Genomic DNA, 17,445 nt, shown 5'->3' with positions numbered 1-17,445 from the left:
ATGTTAAATTCTATCCGGTACAGCTTCTCCCTAACTTGATAACATTTCTAGCCACCTCTCCCACTCCCTCCAGAGTGTACACAAAGAGCAAAATGAACTTATGGGAAGCATAATTAACTAGAAAGAAATGTTTCTAAAAGAAAAATCACATGCTACATAGCAAGGTTAAGTATAGATAACACTAAGCTTAGTGAATTTCCCAGGCAGCAGCTTTCCTCTTTTTTCATGGACGATGAGGTAAAATGGTAGGTCCATGTTTTCTGAAATTACCAGATTATTATCTTCCTGTAGTGTATGAACTGCTCTTCACTAAGACTTTTTTGACAAGTGTTTTAATGTTCACTGCATTGCATGGAACTAGACTGCCTGTTCAGTGCTCAGCAGGTTAGAAACTTGCATCACTTATTTTGACAGTGACAGGTTCTAGCAGGGGCTGATACTAGACGAAGCACAATGACCGTGAGCTCCTTTTACCCTGTGGAAACAAAAGGTGCTTCCCTGGCTCATGTGGAGAGATTTGGAATAAAAAAGATGGTGAATTTATATTTATTTATAGAATAGAATATACAATGAGACTTTTTAACATTTTTCTTTCCCACATGAATTAACCATGCTTTGTTTCTACACAGTTAGTTTGCGAGTAGGCATAATCAGGCCCTCAAGTGTAGACCCTGCAGGTATCTGAAGGCCAGGACTAATTTGGCCACCATCTTAAGGTTTCTCTGCTCCTTCCTTTGCTCCTCCCAACACGCCACAGTTTGAATTGATGCTGTGCCATATGAAGCACTTTGCCACTTACCTCACCTCTGAATGCAGTGCTGTGTTTTTCACACAAGAAGGACAGGCACTGTGTTAATCTCACCACGCCACCTATCAGGACGCCGCCCAGCAGGGTCAGCGAAGGCCGGAATCAACAGTGGAAGATCACCGTCTGGTCGTACTTTTTATGAGAATGACATCTTCGGATGGGCTGTCTGGACTGTAGAAGCATGAAAACGGGGTCCCATTTTTGTGATCGAAGAACTCCTTTATGTCCAGAGCACCTCTGAGCAAATCATTTCTATGCTGGTGGCACTTAGGTGTGTAGAAGCACTAGGAATACGGAAGAGGAAGAAAAATGAGGGCGCTGGCTCTGAAATCAAACGCTTTAAAGTTTTAATTCTGAAATCACTTCACAGCTGAAGCTATTAAGAGTTTTAATCTCTGAAGGTGATAAGACCTATTACATAGCTCATGGGGAAGGGGTGCCAGGAGGGCAAATAGTGAACTGGCCATTTCTGAGCACTAAACAAAGATGTGGGAATGAAGATACTGAGGTGTATTACCATATCCACTAAGCACTCAAGACACTCTGCCGTCGGCCTGCAAAAACATTCGAGACCTTAAAGGTTATGGCATCCAAAACAGAAATCACCAGATTGAAACCAGTGCTTAAGTAAACACAAAGAAGTGCAAAATGTCAACTAATTTAAGTCAACTTTTTATAGGTAGGTGAAAATGTACTTTTTAAATCATATGAACCTGTTGCTGCTGCTGCTGCTGCTGCTAAGTCGCTTCAGTCGTGTCCGACTCTGTGCGACCCCATGGACTGCGGCCTACCAGGCTCCGCCATCCATGGGATTTTCCAGGCAAGAGTACTGGAGTGGGGTGCCATTGCCTTCTCCCATGAACCTGTTGAGTATCCTTTAAAGGATAATCTTTAAATTTCTTTGATAAGAATGATTGTTTGATTTAAGGTGGGCTGTAAGTTCATTTTAACATTTTCGATACGATGAGGAATGGGATCTCCCAACAAGAAGTTAAGACTACTTACAAATAATTTTGTTCACTGTCTCAAGTCTTTAAATTCCAGACACCAACATGAACTCTCTTTTCTATATACCCCATTTTTCCTCCAAGAATGCTTTTAGCTTCATTTATCCTGATTGGGTCACTATTGATACGTTCAGTGGAAGAAAACAGCTTTATCTAGAGATGGCCCCTTGCTAGGGACAGTCTGCCATGGAAAGATTGCTATAATTAGAACACTTTCACACATGAAGTTTACACTACCTTGGAATTTATCTGGACAGCCTCTTCATTATAATGTAGGAGCACTTTCTGACCTGAATGGGTGAGCTTCACAAATAGCTGGAGACACAGGTACTTGCCCTGACCTCGGCAGTCCATCCCACAGGTAAATGCACAGTCCGTCCAGTCATCCATGGTGTGCACATGAATGATAGTGCAGTTCGATTCTTCTCTCTGAGTGCTTCCATTTGGAAAAGTAAATAAATGGTTTTCATCCCTAGAAAATTTAGTCCTGTATTTCTAATGTATTTCAAAGCAACGTAGGACCCATCACAGAAGGCATTTAGCGATTCAGGAGCACAGAGAACTTTGCAATGGGATAAACGGCAGCAAGGTACCAAGTTCCATCTCAGTTATGACCCTTCTGGCATAGTTCTCACTATAGATCAATGATTTTCGAATTTCAGAATCACCTGAATGGGTTTGTTAAAATGAGGAATTTGTTAAAACATGGGTTCTATGACTTCCAGGGATTTGGATTCAGTTGGTCTGAGTTGAGGCCCAGAAATTTGTGAATTTAACAGTATTTAAGGTGTTTGGGGAAACATACTTTTTAGCAATATTAGCCTAAATACTATAACCACAAAAATTCACACTCAGAAATCTTACCATCTCTTCCTGCCTCATCAACTCAAGATCTGCCCACTGGCTTGTCCTGGTGAAAATGTGCCTTTGGAAGGAGTCAAGCCACAGGGCTCTTAGGCAACTTGGCCATTCCATTTACTCTAAGAGGCAAGTGCAAATCCTATGAGGAATCCCATTAGAAAACTTGCCTTATTTTAATGTTAGTAAATTCCTTAAGGTCAAGAACTATATCCTCTGCATCTTTATGTTCCTCAAAGCAGAAAGCACAATGCCTCTCACATAGTAGAGGCTCAATAAGTGTTGTACTAAACTAAATTTTACTTGGCTTCCCTGGTGGCTCAGTGGTAAAGAATCTGCCTTCCAATGCAGGAAACACAGGTTCTATCCCTGATCCAGGAAGATTACACATGCCTCGGAGCAACTAAGCCCCTGCACCAGAACTACTGAGCTTGTGCTCTAGAGCCCAGGAGCCGCAAATACTGAGCCCATGTGCCACAATTACTGAAGCCTGGGTGCCCCAGAGCCGGTGCCCCACAAGAGAAGTCACAGCAATGAAAAACCCACACACCACAGCTAAAGAGTAACCCCACTTGCTGCAACTAAAGAAAAGTCCACACAGCAACAAAGACCCAGCATAGCCCCAAATAAATAACAATTATTTTTAAAAATATTACTTGGAAAACATTCCTTGAGGATTTACACACACACCACACACATAGAATGTCATAGATAGAGTGAGAAGGGGTAGACAAATGTCCTGCCCCTGAAGACTGTGGTGGTATTAACCTTGGGTATTTTCCCTGGCTCTTCTGAGCCTGAGATTTCTCATTCATAAAGTGAAAATCAAAGTAATAATGCTTCCTTCATGGACTTGCTGTAAGTTTATATAGGGATAAAATATATGTTTGATATATAGTATATATTTAATGGTAACTTATTACATGTGTTTAATAAGGAAACTACTTAAAAGAAAACTAATATTTATTGAGCAACTACAATATGCCAGGTAGATATTACCAAACTCAAAAACTCAGACTCAAAAAATTTTTGTTATGTTCATGCAGAAACTCATGCTCATCTCCTTCCTTAGGATGTTAGTGTATTAAAGAATGTATTACCTGCAGGGATATCGAATATGTGGACCCCCTACTGAAAGACTTTGGAGACTGGAGGAGCAGCAAAGGAATATCTTTCACTTTCTCACCACCCCTTCCTCCACACCCAGCTGCCTCCCAGCACTAAGAGAAGAACAGGGATTCTGGAGAAAGCAAAGCCAGTCTCCCCTCTCCTCTATCACTGTGCCTATACCTAGGATAAATGTTCTGTCTCCTCTCTCTCTTCTCACCTGAGCAAGAAGGGCTTCAGGATGGTTACTCCAAGCACGAAGAACATTAGGACCGAGAAACCCATCATTGCAAACCCTAGCAGCATGGCCCGGTCCTCTCCAGCACTGGATGGTAGCTTCCTGTGCACGTCTGGTGGGTCTCCATCATTGTGGTCTGTGTTTCTCCTCGTCCCTGAGGTAGAAAAGGCTGGCCTTCATGGGAACAGGGGAGGAGATATTTCAATAAATTGGGACCCCAGTTCTCATAAACAATTGGGAACAGTAGTGATTATTTTGCATGATAGAGAAATGTTGAATCACTGCATTGCACACCTGGAACTAGTATAGTGTTGTAGGCCAATTATACTTCAGTTTTTAAAATTAAATAAACAGTATTTGTTTTTAAAAGCCTGAGTTTAAATTCTAACACTTCCGGAAGAAAGCATAATAGAAATCCTTTATGACCTTGGTGTAGGCAAATATTTCTTAGATACAACACACAAGCACAATCTGACACACAGGCACAAAGAGAGCCAATTAGTAAACCGGACTTCATGAAAATTTCTGCTCCTCAAAAAAACACTTTAAAGAATGAAAAACAAGACCAGACTGGAAGAAAATATTGGCAAATCATTTATCTGATAAAGGTCTTGAATCCAGAACACATTAAAGAACTCTCAAATTCAATAATGCCACACAACACGATTAACAGTTTCAACAGCCACTTCAGAGAAGATATATACATAGCAAATAAGCACATAAGATCTCGTTAGAAACTTGTACATTAAAACTACACCAACATACCACATCATCCCCACTAGAATGGGTTAAACCAAATCAACAGACTGTATCAAGTATTGGAGATGATATAAGGAACTAGAACTCTCCTGCACTGCTGATGGGAATATAAAACGGTATAAGCACTTTGGAAAACAGCTGGTATGTCCTAAAAAAGTTAAATATATAGGGGACCATATGACCTAGGTGTTCCATTTCTAGGTATGTATTTACCAAGCAGAATGTAAGCACACGATCATACAAAGACATGTACACAGATGTTCTTGGCACCCCAACTGTAAGGATCCCAAAACTGAAAACAACCCAAATATATGATATACTTTTATCAATAAGTATAAATTCTTACATTTGTATAAAGGAATACTATGCAACAACAGAATCGATAAACAGTACTCATCAGATCAGATCAGATCAGATCAGTCGCTCAGTCGTGTCCGACTCTTTGCGACCCCATGAATCACAGTACTCATGCTGCTGCTGCTGCTAAGTCACTTCAGTGTGTCCGACTCTGTGTGACCCCATAGACGGCAGCCCACCAGGCCCCACCGTCCCTGGGATTCTCCAGGCAAGAACACTGGAGTGGGTTGCCATTTCTTCCTCCAATGCATGAAAGTGAAAAGTGAAAGTGAAGTCGCTCAGTCGTGTCCGACTCTTAGCGACCCCATGGACTGCAGCCTACCAGGCTCCTCCGTCCATGGGATTTTCCAGGCAAGAGTAGTGGAGTGGGGTGCCATTGCCTTCTCCCCACAGTAATCATAATGGACCTCAAAATAATTACGCTGAGTGAAAAATGCTGAACAAATGAAAGAGGCCACAGTGTATAATTCCATTCCAACAAAATTCTAGAAGATGCAAACTTACCTTTAGTGACAGAAAGTAGATTAAGCAGTTACCTGGGGGGTGGAGGATGCTATGGGCTTCCCCCGTGGCTCAGTGGTAAAGAATCCGCCTACAATGCAGGAGCCACAGGAGATGCGGGTTCGATCCCTGGGTTGGGAAGATGCCCTGGAGGAGGAAATGGCAACCCACTCCAGTATTCTTGCCTGGAGAATCGCATGGACAGAGGAGCCTGGTGGGCTACAGTCCATACGTCCCAAAGAGTCAGACACAACTGAAACGACTTAGCGTGCAAGCAGCATAGGGGACACGCTAAGGGGCACAAGGAAACTTTCATGGTTGTAGGTGACGGGTATGTTTCTCATCTTGACTGGGTGATGGCTACACATATATGTCAAAACTCACCAAGTGGTATACTTTAAATATGTGCCATTCATCATATTTCAAACATAAAGCTTTTTTCTTTTTTCTTGACAAATGTTGGAAGAAAAAAAGTGGGACACTTACCAACCCATGGTGAAGGGATGATCCCCTCTGCCGTTCACCTGAGGGGTGTGGGCAGACTTGATGCAACACAGTGAGATCTTACATTCAGAGCTCAGTCCATCTAAATAAGCTAAAATGACACGTTATAATTTTTTTTTTTTAATGTAACAAATAAAACTAAGGAATGTTGCCTGGGTAAAGTCTTTAGAGATCTGTTTAATCAATGACTAGGAAAGAATCACCTGTAAGTAGCTTTCATGTAAACTTACTTATCTCTCAGGGATATTGTATACTCCCCCAGAAAATATTTTTTACATTCCTTTATGAATTCCATATGGGAAGAATGACTCCGCAGGCTCCCATTTGGAATTAACAGCATCCTGAAGGAGGATCTGACTTGCTCTTTCATGTCCAGCTGCCGGGAAGACAGCACATCCAGGGCTTTCTGGCCAGGGGCCCAGTCTGCTCAGAACAGCGAGGGTCTCGCTGTGGCTTCTCCCCTCGCCCACCTCTTCTCTGTCTTCACACAGCTCCACAAACAAGGCCCTCCATCTCTTCCCTTTCTCTGCTCTGTACTAGCAAAGGAGGTGATAAATTCTTTCACAAGGGGGCTGTCCAGTGAACCAAGCCCAACACAAAGGTCACCAACTGGTGGCCCATGGACAGCATCCAGCCCACAGATGTGTTTTGTTTGGCTTTTCCTGTGTGTTTTTTTAATTGTGGGATTAGCTGCTAACACTTTAAAAATCATGAAATTTCTCACACAAATGCAGATTTCTACTTTTGGAAAAAATCACAAAGGCCACATCACGGCCTATGAACAGCTGGCTGAGTTGAGCAAAGACTGCCCCTGGGGACAGGGGTGTCTTCTCCAATCCGCCAGTCCCACCACTGCCTATGGTCACTGTCACTGTTCCCTGCTCAGCAGGCATTTCTGTCCCAGAGGTATTTCCATTTTAAGAAGCTTAAAGAAAACTTAAGCCAAACAAATGCAGCCATAATGGTAAAAACGCAGGCTCCATCAAGCTGTGTAAAAAGCTTACTAAAATTTTGAAGTGAAGCAAAAACCCTGTAGAGGGAATTGCTAGTTGTTGTCTTCTGAAAGCGTGTTTTATACCTTATCATCCACCCTTCCTCCTTTTTCTCCCTAATTCCCTTTCTCCTGGCAATATCTTCAGACAAGAGAGTGAGATTGGGGGGGATTCCCTGGTGGTCCAGTGGTTAGGACCGTGTGCTTTCACTGCCGAGGGAGCAGGTTCAATCCGTGGTTGGGGGACTGCGTTCCTGTAAGCCTCATGGCTCAGCCGAAGAAAGAGAGTGTGAGTGAGAGGGATGTGGGGCAATCCAGTTTGTTCTGGGGGACTGCTCTGGGAGGCACTACCCTCAGGAGATGATGACAACTCTGTCGTTACACTGCTTTGGGAATCAGAGTCCTGGTTTGGGATTTTTAGTCTCCTTTGATATTTTACTCACCCTCTATCTATCATCCCACCTTCAGAGAATGGGCAGTGGAGGAAAATTTAATGACATCTGAGCCAGCATATTTTATAGTTTCTCAACAAATATGATAGTTTGATTAAGAGTTTTAGCCCTAAAGGAAGGTTTGGCTCTTTTCCAGGTTCCCATTAGTAAAGAACCCGCCTGCCACTGCAGGAGACACAGAGACAACGGTTGGAATCCCTGGGTTGGGAAGATCCTCTGGAGAAGAAAATGGCAACCCACTCCAGTATTCTTGCCTGGAGAATTCCAGGGACAGAGGGGCCTGGCAGGCCACAGTCCATGGGGTCACAAAGGGTCAGATACAACTTAGTGATTAAACCACCAGGTTACCAATACCCAACACCCAGCATTTCCCTCGTGTTCTGAAACTGGGCTTTAGTTGCTCTATACTGTAAAATTTCCAGAGGCTTATTGTCAGATATCTGTGGAATCCAGGCATGAAGAGGCTTATTATGAAGCCTCTCTGGCCATTTCTGACCTATTGATTTAACATAGCCAATTATACCTGTGATGTACAAAACTGGCATAACCTGGGAATAAGACCTAGTAGTATAATAGACTATTCTTACTAATATTTCTGTCCACTTTGTTTAAAGGCTTTATGAAAAGCTGAAAACCTCAAAGACACCTTGTGAAGAAATTATTTCATATATGGAGGGAAAGATAATAAACAATAATTGCTAAAAATGAATACACAGCTATATTTTACTGTCTCCTGTAAAGGCAGGCAGATTCTTTACCACTCTGCCACCTAGGAAGCCCATATGGGTGTATGTGTGTATATATATATAACTGAATCACTTTGCTATATACCTGAAACACTGTAAATCAATTATACTTCAATAAAAAAAATTAGTGGATACATTTAACAGTGATTTAGATGCATCTGAAAAGATAATTAGTAAACAGTTTGATCTGCAAAATAGCTAAAGTATATAATACAGAGATTTCTTTACTGGAAAATGCTGAAGAAAGGTTAAGAAGCACGGAAGACAGACAGAAAGGGTCTAGCATAAAGTCTAGTCAGAATTCCAGAAAAAAAAAAGAGAAAAAAGGCCAAGTAATATTTTAAAAAGACAATAATATTAAAGAAATTATGAAGGTCCAGTCCACAGATTCCAGAAGCCAAGTGGGATAAAATAAAATGAAACCCACACCTACATACATCACAGAGATTTTGCACAGAGACAAGAGAAATTCTTAAAAGCAGCCAGACAAAAAGATTAACTTCAAAGGAATGACAATTAAGCTGAGCGCTTACTTCTCTATAAGAACAGAAGCCAGGAATATTGCCTTTATGCTGATAAAAAACAGAACTCTATACCCAGCAAATAGCTCACAAGAGTTAAGTAAGAAATAAAGGCATTTCAGACATACACAAAGCTGAGTTTGCCATCAACAGACCCCCACTAAAGAAAAAGGTGAAGCAGTTACTTCAGGCAGAGAGAAAACAATCCAATCTAAGAGCCGAGAGTTAGTCAAAAATGAAGAGCAATTACAGGGTAAACAGGTAAGTAAAGATACTAACCTCACAAAATAATAACAATAAAATTTCCATATTTAAATTTTTTAATTAAAATAATGATAAAGGTGATGACAATGACTCTTCACTTACTGGGTTATTCCCTTTGTCTATATTGTTTAAATAGAAGGAGAGCAGCAACTTCCTGGTGGTCCTGTGCTTAAGACTGCACTCCCAGTGTAGGGGGTACAGGTTGGATCTCTCACTGGGGAACTAGGATCCTTCAGGAAGCATGGCAAAGCCAACAAATTAATTAATTTAAAAAATAAATAGAATGAGATCATACTGGATATAATGGGTTCTTTTTTAAGCTTGTCTTTTTCACTTAACATAATAACCACTTTCCCATGTTGGCAGCAATTCTTTGTAACCCTTCTGCTGGGTACATAATATTTCATCAGTTGGATACACCATAATTTCCTTAACCATTCCCCTATTGTTGGATATTAAACTGTTTCCAGTTTCCCCAGGCCATAAATTAAATTTATGGTATTTAAATTTGTGATTTAAATATGTAATTAAATTTGTGGTATTTACAAGTACCTTTCATCCAAGGGCCTCAAAGTGCTTAAGAGTGATTTAATTTTGCTCTCCAGCCAATAAGATGAGTGAATAGCATTTTCATTCCTTTTTGCCAGCAATAATCTTCACTTCTAACCAAGGTGTGTACCTGGAGGGATTTTATTCACAGTCATGGCAGTACCCACCCCTTCCTGTTGCTCCTCTGCTTTCAGAACTGACTTTCCCACCTTCCTAAACTACCACATTTGCTATGGGTGTTTTCTGGCTTAGCCTGAGGCAAATTCAAAGAGCTTGAGCATGTTCATCTGGTTGTGATCCCTGAGGAAGCCAGCAGCCTCTCCCTCCAACACTGTTACTTGGGTAGACTTTTCCTTAGAAGGATGCCGAGGTTCATCAAGGCTTGATAGTTCTGCTGACACTCATCTCACATGTGTATGTAATTTTAAGCACTGGGTATGTTAAATTAACATTTCCTTATAATTTGTGTTGCAGAGATGTGGGTGATTATTTTTACACTTCTATTTTTTTTTAATTACAAATCTATATAACAACTTCTTTTGAAACAGCAAAGGAGGTTGAGGAAAGTCAATATGGTCTGTGAAGTTCACCATGAGGCAAGATGGGTGATCCAATTGTGCATATCAGAAGTGGAAATGGGACACTGTATTGCCTTGGGGAGAACACAACTGCTCTTACTGCTAGTTGACTGTGTTATGAATGGGGCATTAGAACTTGTTCCCTTGCATGTTAGTCATTTGATCTTCTGCCTTACAATGATTCACTTTAATTGTCTTCTCTCAAAAGCATTAGTTCATTTGTAAGGGAGAAGTGTTTTTGCCTCGGTCTCTTTCTTCTGTTTGTTCCTTCCTCCTCCAGCCCTGACCTCCATCCAAACCCCTCTCTCACTTTCCTGCATTCTCTCTCTCAAAGGTGCATGAACGTAGTTACAGAAGACGGGAGTGAGCGATGTGATGACCATTATGATCTTTATACTGTTTCCACTTTCTCAGCTCCCAGCTCCACTCAAGCTGCTAACAAACCACCCAGGTTTCCAGATACAGTGAGCAAACATAGCTATGAAATGTACCCTCCCAGGAGTAAGCTGGCAAGCCTTAATATCTCAGTCCTCAACACCCTCAGGCATTGCTCCTCTCTCCAGGTGGGTGCCCACTTCTCAGTGCCCTACTGCTCCACTGGGGGCAGGCAGATATACAGCACCTCTGCTTTGCATTCCCGTGGGGAGGAAAGAGGTCCTCAAGATAACTGGTCTCACTTCCCCCTTAGATAGTAGAGGCGGGTGGTTAATAACAGCAGCTGAAATGTAAAATGGTACAGTACAGAAAGTAGCACTGGCTTTTATACTAAGGCATGCAGAGACCATCACTACCTCCATCAGCAGACAAGGGGATGGGGCAGAGAGAGGTGAAGTAACTTGCCCACAGTCAGACAGTCATTTAAGCGAGCTGGATTTGAACCCTGGCTGTGACGCCAAGATCCAAGCAGTTTTCACCAATGAAACCAATGCTGATAGTAACTTCATTCAACTGACAGACATTCGTTGAGCACCAACTGTGTGCTGGGCAGAGTTCTACTGCTGCAGAGCCAGGGAGGTTAGAGTCCTAGCCTCCAAGAACTTGCCGTCTAGAGGAGGAAGCCGAGGAAGGATGCACCCTGTGATAGCAGCACTGCTGGGGAGGCCTCCAGGCTCCCTCGGCAGGCATGACAAGTGGACACCCTCTGAGGATAAAGGCCAGACTCAACCCCGGAGCTCCTTGAGGCCGCTCTTCTTCTAACCAGTTGTTCAGTGAGATGCCCATAAAGGCTGAGAGATTCTGGGGGTGACTTACCTCCCCTGGCGTCTCTGGCCACCCTGGAGTGTAATTTGAACAGGGATGCTGAACGGCTGCATGAGACACAGAGGCCTAGGCAAAATGGACTCCTTTCACCAGACTCATAGCCTCTGAGGGCGCCAGAAGGGTGAAGTTTAAACATCAGCGGAAGTGGGGTCCCAGGGGAGGTCCTCAGGCGCATCTGCGCCTCCAGAGCTACCACCTGGGGGTGTGCCGCGCCCACTCCCCTGGCGAGTGGGGAGGTTAGGACAGGCATGTCCAGGCGGCTCTGCAGACTCCTGGCAAGGCAGAGCAGTCCGTCCAAAAGGCTCAGGATCGACCCTCCATGGCTTCTGCGGCCAGACTTTCTCCCCAAGCTCACCCAGAGCCTGCCTCCGCCTTAACACCTGGGCTTGGCTTCAGCTGTCACGCATCGCCATAGAGACCGAAACGCTTGTGGAAAGTTCTGAGGCCCAAGGGACCCTATGTAATTGGTGAAGGGCATATCAGTTCAAGGTTTATAAAAAGAGGAAATGTTTTGCCCTGTCCACATTTCCTTTTTTCCTTTCAAGTTTTTCCATTAGAATATACATTGAAAGTGTTAGTTGCTCAGTCGTGTCAGACTCTTTGCGACTGTACTGTCCATGGGATTCTCCAGGCAAGAATACTGGAGCAGGTTGCCATTTCCTTCTCCAGGGGATCTTCTCTACCCAGGGATCAAACCCGGGTCTCCTGCGTTGCAGGCAGATTCTTTTACCGTCTGAGCTTGTGTATGTGTGTGTGTGTGTAGAATATACATTAATAGATAGCTAATGGGAAATTGCTATACAACACAGGGGAGCTCAATCCAGTGTTCTGTGACAACCTAGAGGGGTAAGATGATGGGTGGTGGGAGGGAGGTTCAAGAGGGAGAGGACATGTGTATATTCACGGCTGATCCACGCTGCTGTACAGCAGAAACCAATACAACATTGTAAAGCAATTATCCTCCAAAATTAAAATAAATTTTTAAAAATTTCTGTTAGAGTGCAAGCTTAGAGGATGGATTTTTCTTGTTAACTGCATTTTCTGATTAAGAGAATTCATTTCTAGACCATATGTGATTTAACAAATTTTTAAGACTCCAAGGGTCATAAAATAACTCACCCTTAAAACTACATCAAAGTTCAAAACAAACAAGCAAAACTGTATCAAACCTCTTTCCCAGCTGGAACCATGAAGGGTGCCAGAAGAGGAGAAAAAGAAGGTTCTTGCTGTGCCAAAAACCCTTAAGAAAAAGTGAAAGAATTTTGCAGAATTTAAGATCAGGTGCCTGAGGAAGAAGCTTGCCCAAAAGAAGCTTCAAAAGGCAAGGAGGAAATTTATCTATGAAAAAGCCAAGCAATATCACAAGGAATACAGGCAGATGTACAGAACGGAAATTCAAGTGACTATGGTGGCACAAAAAGTCATCAATCTATGTACCGTGGAACCCAAACTGGCATTTGTCATCAGGATCAGAGGTATCAGTGGTGTGAGCACAAAGGTTTGAAAAGTGTTGCAGCTTCTTCACCTCTCACAGATCTTCAATGGCACCTTTGTGAAGCTCACCAAGACTTCAGTTAACATGCTGGAAACTGTGGAACCATACACTGTTTGGGGGTACCCAAATCTAAAGTCCGTAAATGAACTGATCTGCAAGCGTGGCTATGGCAAAATCAACAAGAAGCGAATTGCCCTGATGGATAACATGTGGATTGCTCGATCTCTTGGTAAATATGGCATCTTCTGCATGGAGGATCTGATTCATGAGATCTGTACTGTTGGAAACTGTTTCAAAGAAGGAAACAACTTCCTGTGGCCCTTCAAACTGTCTTCTCCACAAGGTGGAATGAAGAAAAAGACCACCCATTTTGTAGAAAGCGGAAATGCTGACAACAGGGAAGACCAGATCAACAGGCTTATTACAAGGATGAACTAAGGTATCTACCGTGATTATTTTTGTAATTTGCTCAGTTAATAAACACTGTGCTCAGTCACTCGGTTGTGTCCTCTGCCTCTCTGCAACCCCATGGACTATAGGCCACCAGGCTCCTCTGTCCATGGGATTTTCCAGGAAAGAATACTGGAGTGGGTTGCCATTTCCTCCTCCAGGGAATCTTCCTGACCCAGGTATTGAACCCACATCTTCCAGATTTCCTGCTTTGTAGGCAGATTCTTTACTGCTGAGCCACCAGGGAAGCCCCTAATAAACATTGACTGCTTTCAAGTTGGAAAAAAAACCCACTGTATATTCTATCTTTGTTTGATAACTAAAAGACATGTGGGGGATCTTTCAATACCACCAAATCATGAACATAAATTACTATTACATTGCAGCTCACCAAAATGATGATGACAGAATGCCAAGTAGACTACTTTTGCTGAATTTTTTTAAGTAAAGGTAATATTATCTTGAGGCTTTCCTTGTAGCTCAGTTGGTAAAGAATCTGCCTGCAATGCAGGAGACCTGGGTTCGATTCCTGGGTCAGGAAGATCTCCTAGAGAAGGAAATGGCAACCCACTCCAGTATTCTTGCCTGGAGAATTCCATGGACAGAGGAGCCTGGTAGGCCACAGTCCATGGGGTTGCAAGAGTCGGACATGACTAAGCAACTAAACCACCACCAATATTATATTAACATTTTCCAAAACGTTGGTGTTGGCAAGAAGGTAAGCATAATCTCATCTATAAACATCATGTATATATAGCCATATTAACTACTACCTGCAACTGTATTAATACCACTTAATGTAAAATATATATACTTCTGATTTGTATTAATTTTCTACTAGAGTTATGGACTACTTCCTTTGTAAATTATTTGTTTTTAATAAACTGATACAATTTGGAATAAAAACTGGTAGCAACTAGATTTTTTTCCCCGTCTACCTCCTGCTTGTCACAGCCTTATAAATATACAAGAACTTTCTTTTTCAGATTAGATGTGCTAATAAATTTCCCTGCAATTTAGTATGTAACTCTCTTTGAAGAAGTGAGTGAAAAAAAAAAAAAGAAGTGAGTGATTTACTGCTATTTTTATGCATTTGGATCAACTTCAGAAATATGGTAGTTTTTGAGCCTTTGAGACCTCCTATTTGAATTTGCACCTGCCTGGGGCTTCCCATTTTATGATTCTAGTTCCACCCAAGTGAAAATACTCATGTAGAATCTTTTAATAAAATCATCTTAAGAGGGTGTGAACAAAGAAAGTGAGTTAATTTAAATTACTTTCAGTTCCAATTCAAAAGTTCTGATAGATCCAGGCAGATTTATTTTGGGTCCTGGACAAGTCTGGGCCTGGTATGTCTTAGAAATAGCTGGCACAACTGGCCATCTGAGACTGACCTCAGACCTAGCCTGTGCTCAGTTTTTTTCTTCCTTTTTACATAGGGTCATGATGGTAAGTGGCTTCTCTGGTGGCTCAGAGGGTAAAGCATTTGCCTGCAATGTGGGAGACCCGGGTTCAATCCCTGGGTTGGGAAGTTCCCCTGGAGAAGGAAATGGCAACCCACTCCAGTATTCTTGCCTGGAGAATCCCATGGACAGAGCAGCCTCATAGGCTACAGTCCATGGGGTCGCAAAGAGTCAGATATGACTGAGCGGCTTCACTTCTTCTTCATGATGGTAAGTGGAAAGGAGTAACCTAACCTGTTACCCTTTGATTTTCTTCCTGGTGCCCCTTTACTTGGAAACAATTGGCCTCTCTGTCCACCAGTACCCTCCCACCCTTACAGCAAGTGCCCGTTAACACACTCCACCCAAGAAGAACCTGCAGTGGTTGGTATGACTTGCCATCCCAATGCATCCATTCAGGAACACACAAGCTAAGCCACAAGAAGTGCAGTGGTGAGAGAGGCCAGGTGCATGGACCCTCACTGGACACAGAATCTCTAGTCCCCACTCCTGGTCCCTGAGACCCTCCCTGAGTCCCTGGTCCCCACCCTTGGTCTCTGAGATCCTTCCTGAGTCCCTAGGATTCATGTATCCCAAACAGATGGGGAAACAATGGAAACAATGACAGACTTTATTTTGGGGGGCTCCAAAATCACTGCAGATGGTGACTGCAGCCATGAAATTAAAAGATGCTTGCTCCTTGGAAGAAAAATTATGACCAACCTGGACAGCTTATTAAAAAGCAGAGACATTACTTTGCCAGCAAAGGTCCATCTAGTCAAAGCTCTGGTTTTTCCAGTAGTCATGTATGGATGTGAGAGTTGGTCTATAAAGAAAGCTAAGCACCAAAGAATTGATGCTTTTGAACTGTGGTGTTGGAGAAGACTCTTGAGAGTCCCTGGACTGCAAGGAGATCCAACCAGTCCATCCTAAAGGAAATCAGTCCTGAATATTCATTGGAAAGACTGATGCTGAAGCTGAAACTCCAATACTTTGGCCACCTGATGCAAAGAACTGACTCACTGGAAAAGACCCTGGTGCTGGAAAAGATAGAAGGTGGGAGGAGAAGGGGATGAAAGAGGATGAGACTGTTGGATGGCATCACCAACTCAATGGACATGAGTTTGAGTAAACTCCAGGAGTTGGTGATGGACAGAGAGGCCTCGCGTGCTGCAGTCCATGGGGTCACAAAGAGTCAGACATGACTGAGTGACTGAACTGACTGAGTCCCTGGTCCCACTCTTGGTCCCTGAGACCCTCCCTGAGTCCCTAGATCACTCTTTCAGAGTAGCTGGGGATCACTTCCTACTCCACAAAAGCCATGAGTCAACCATCAAGCCCACCATTTGGGCCCCCTCCCTCTCTGGACTGGAGGCTTTTCCCCCAGTTTTGTAACTTCAAGCAACCTTTTATACATTCCCTACCCTGGTTTTCTTTAGTAAAAAATAAATAAAATTCCATGTGAGTGGTATGAGTAAGATGAAACTTAATTAGTGCCCACAAACTGCAGTGAAATCCGAAGATGAAAGGGGATGTTATTGCAAAATGCTGGCATCATGGATTCCTGGCTCCACACTCATTTTCTTTTTCCTTGAACAGATGCTTTACTCAAGGGGAAAAAAAGAACCATCTCTCCCTTTCACTAGGCTGGAGAAACCACTTCCTCATTCATTTTCATATTCTCTCAATTGCACACTACCTACTGTACAGTTAAGAATTCTTTGGTAGCTGAAATTCTCCATGTTCATGAGAACTATATTTGTCTTCAAATTTAGAGATGTACAAATCCCAAAACCTAAAAAGTATACAACAGCTTATGTTCTTTGTGAGGTTCCATGTATTTGTCAGAGATTAAATAAACCCCAAACTGAATAATTATCCTGGTATGAGTAGTTTTTGCTGGTGCAAGCAGCAATTTAAACTGCCAAAACTAAGGTAATAAACTGATCTTACATTCTCTTTGTAGGAAAAACAAACAATAAGGGAGTATGATCTATGCTACACATTTACAGAGTCTCAGACTGGATCTTTCTTGTCCTTCATCATAATGACTAACTCCAGACATCTTTGCTAATCAAATGGACACGGACCCTATGATCTAGGCTTGTGTCAGAGAAATCAGTGTCACCTCTCTACAGATGTTCTTCCTGCTCAGATGAGTGAGAATACTAATGACTAACACTCACTGAGTAGTTACTTTGAGCCAGGAACAGTTCTAAGACTTTACAGGCACTAATTCATTTCTTGGGCATTTTTAAGAGCAGAGAGCTACAGGGAGTTACACAACCTCACAAGAGCCACAGAACTGGGCCAACCTGGCATAGAAAAAGCTCATTGTATAATTGAAGTGGAAACTAACAAACAATAGCTGAAATTGTTAGAGAGTTCAAGAGCCCTTGATTTATGGTCTTGTTTGAAATACACTGTGACCAAGTCTTCACCAGGTGGCACTGGGGACAGACATGTTTGATAATAATGTAGTTCAAGGTCACTGATCACTATGTGAGTGGTACTTGATTTCAAGGGTGACCTAAGGTTCCCAGGCCCCATCTTTAGAG

The 17,445-nt window shown here is 42.5% G+C and overlaps 1 protein-coding gene and 1 pseudogene across 1 annotated transcript; one reads left to right on the top strand and one right to left on the bottom strand.

The window, feature by feature from the left end:
* Window positions 1-91: 91 nt before the first annotated feature.
* KCNMB3 (potassium calcium-activated channel subfamily M regulatory beta subunit 3) lies at window positions 92-6,510 on the bottom strand. Its single transcript, XM_070372987.1, is given in 5 exon segments — window positions 92-948; window positions 951-1,092; window positions 2,053-2,251; window positions 4,001-4,192; window positions 6,122-6,510. Coding segments are annotated over 5 exon segments (795 nt in total). The 5' UTR covers window positions 6,130-6,510; the 3' UTR covers window positions 92-694.
* A 2,574-nt stretch (window positions 6,511-9,084) lies between these two features.
* Window positions 9,085-14,243, top strand: LOC102285051 (large ribosomal subunit protein uL30-like; annotated as a pseudogene).
* The last annotated feature ends 3,202 nt before the right edge of the window (window positions 14,244-17,445 follow it).

The sequence above is a fragment of the Bos mutus genome, chromosome 1 (genome assembly GCF_027580195.1).
Source record: "Bos mutus isolate GX-2022 chromosome 1, NWIPB_WYAK_1.1, whole genome shotgun sequence".
NCBI classification, from domain to species: domain Eukaryota; kingdom Metazoa; phylum Chordata; class Mammalia; order Artiodactyla; family Bovidae; genus Bos; species Bos mutus.
This window is presented reverse-complemented; position numbering and strand designations above follow the sequence as displayed.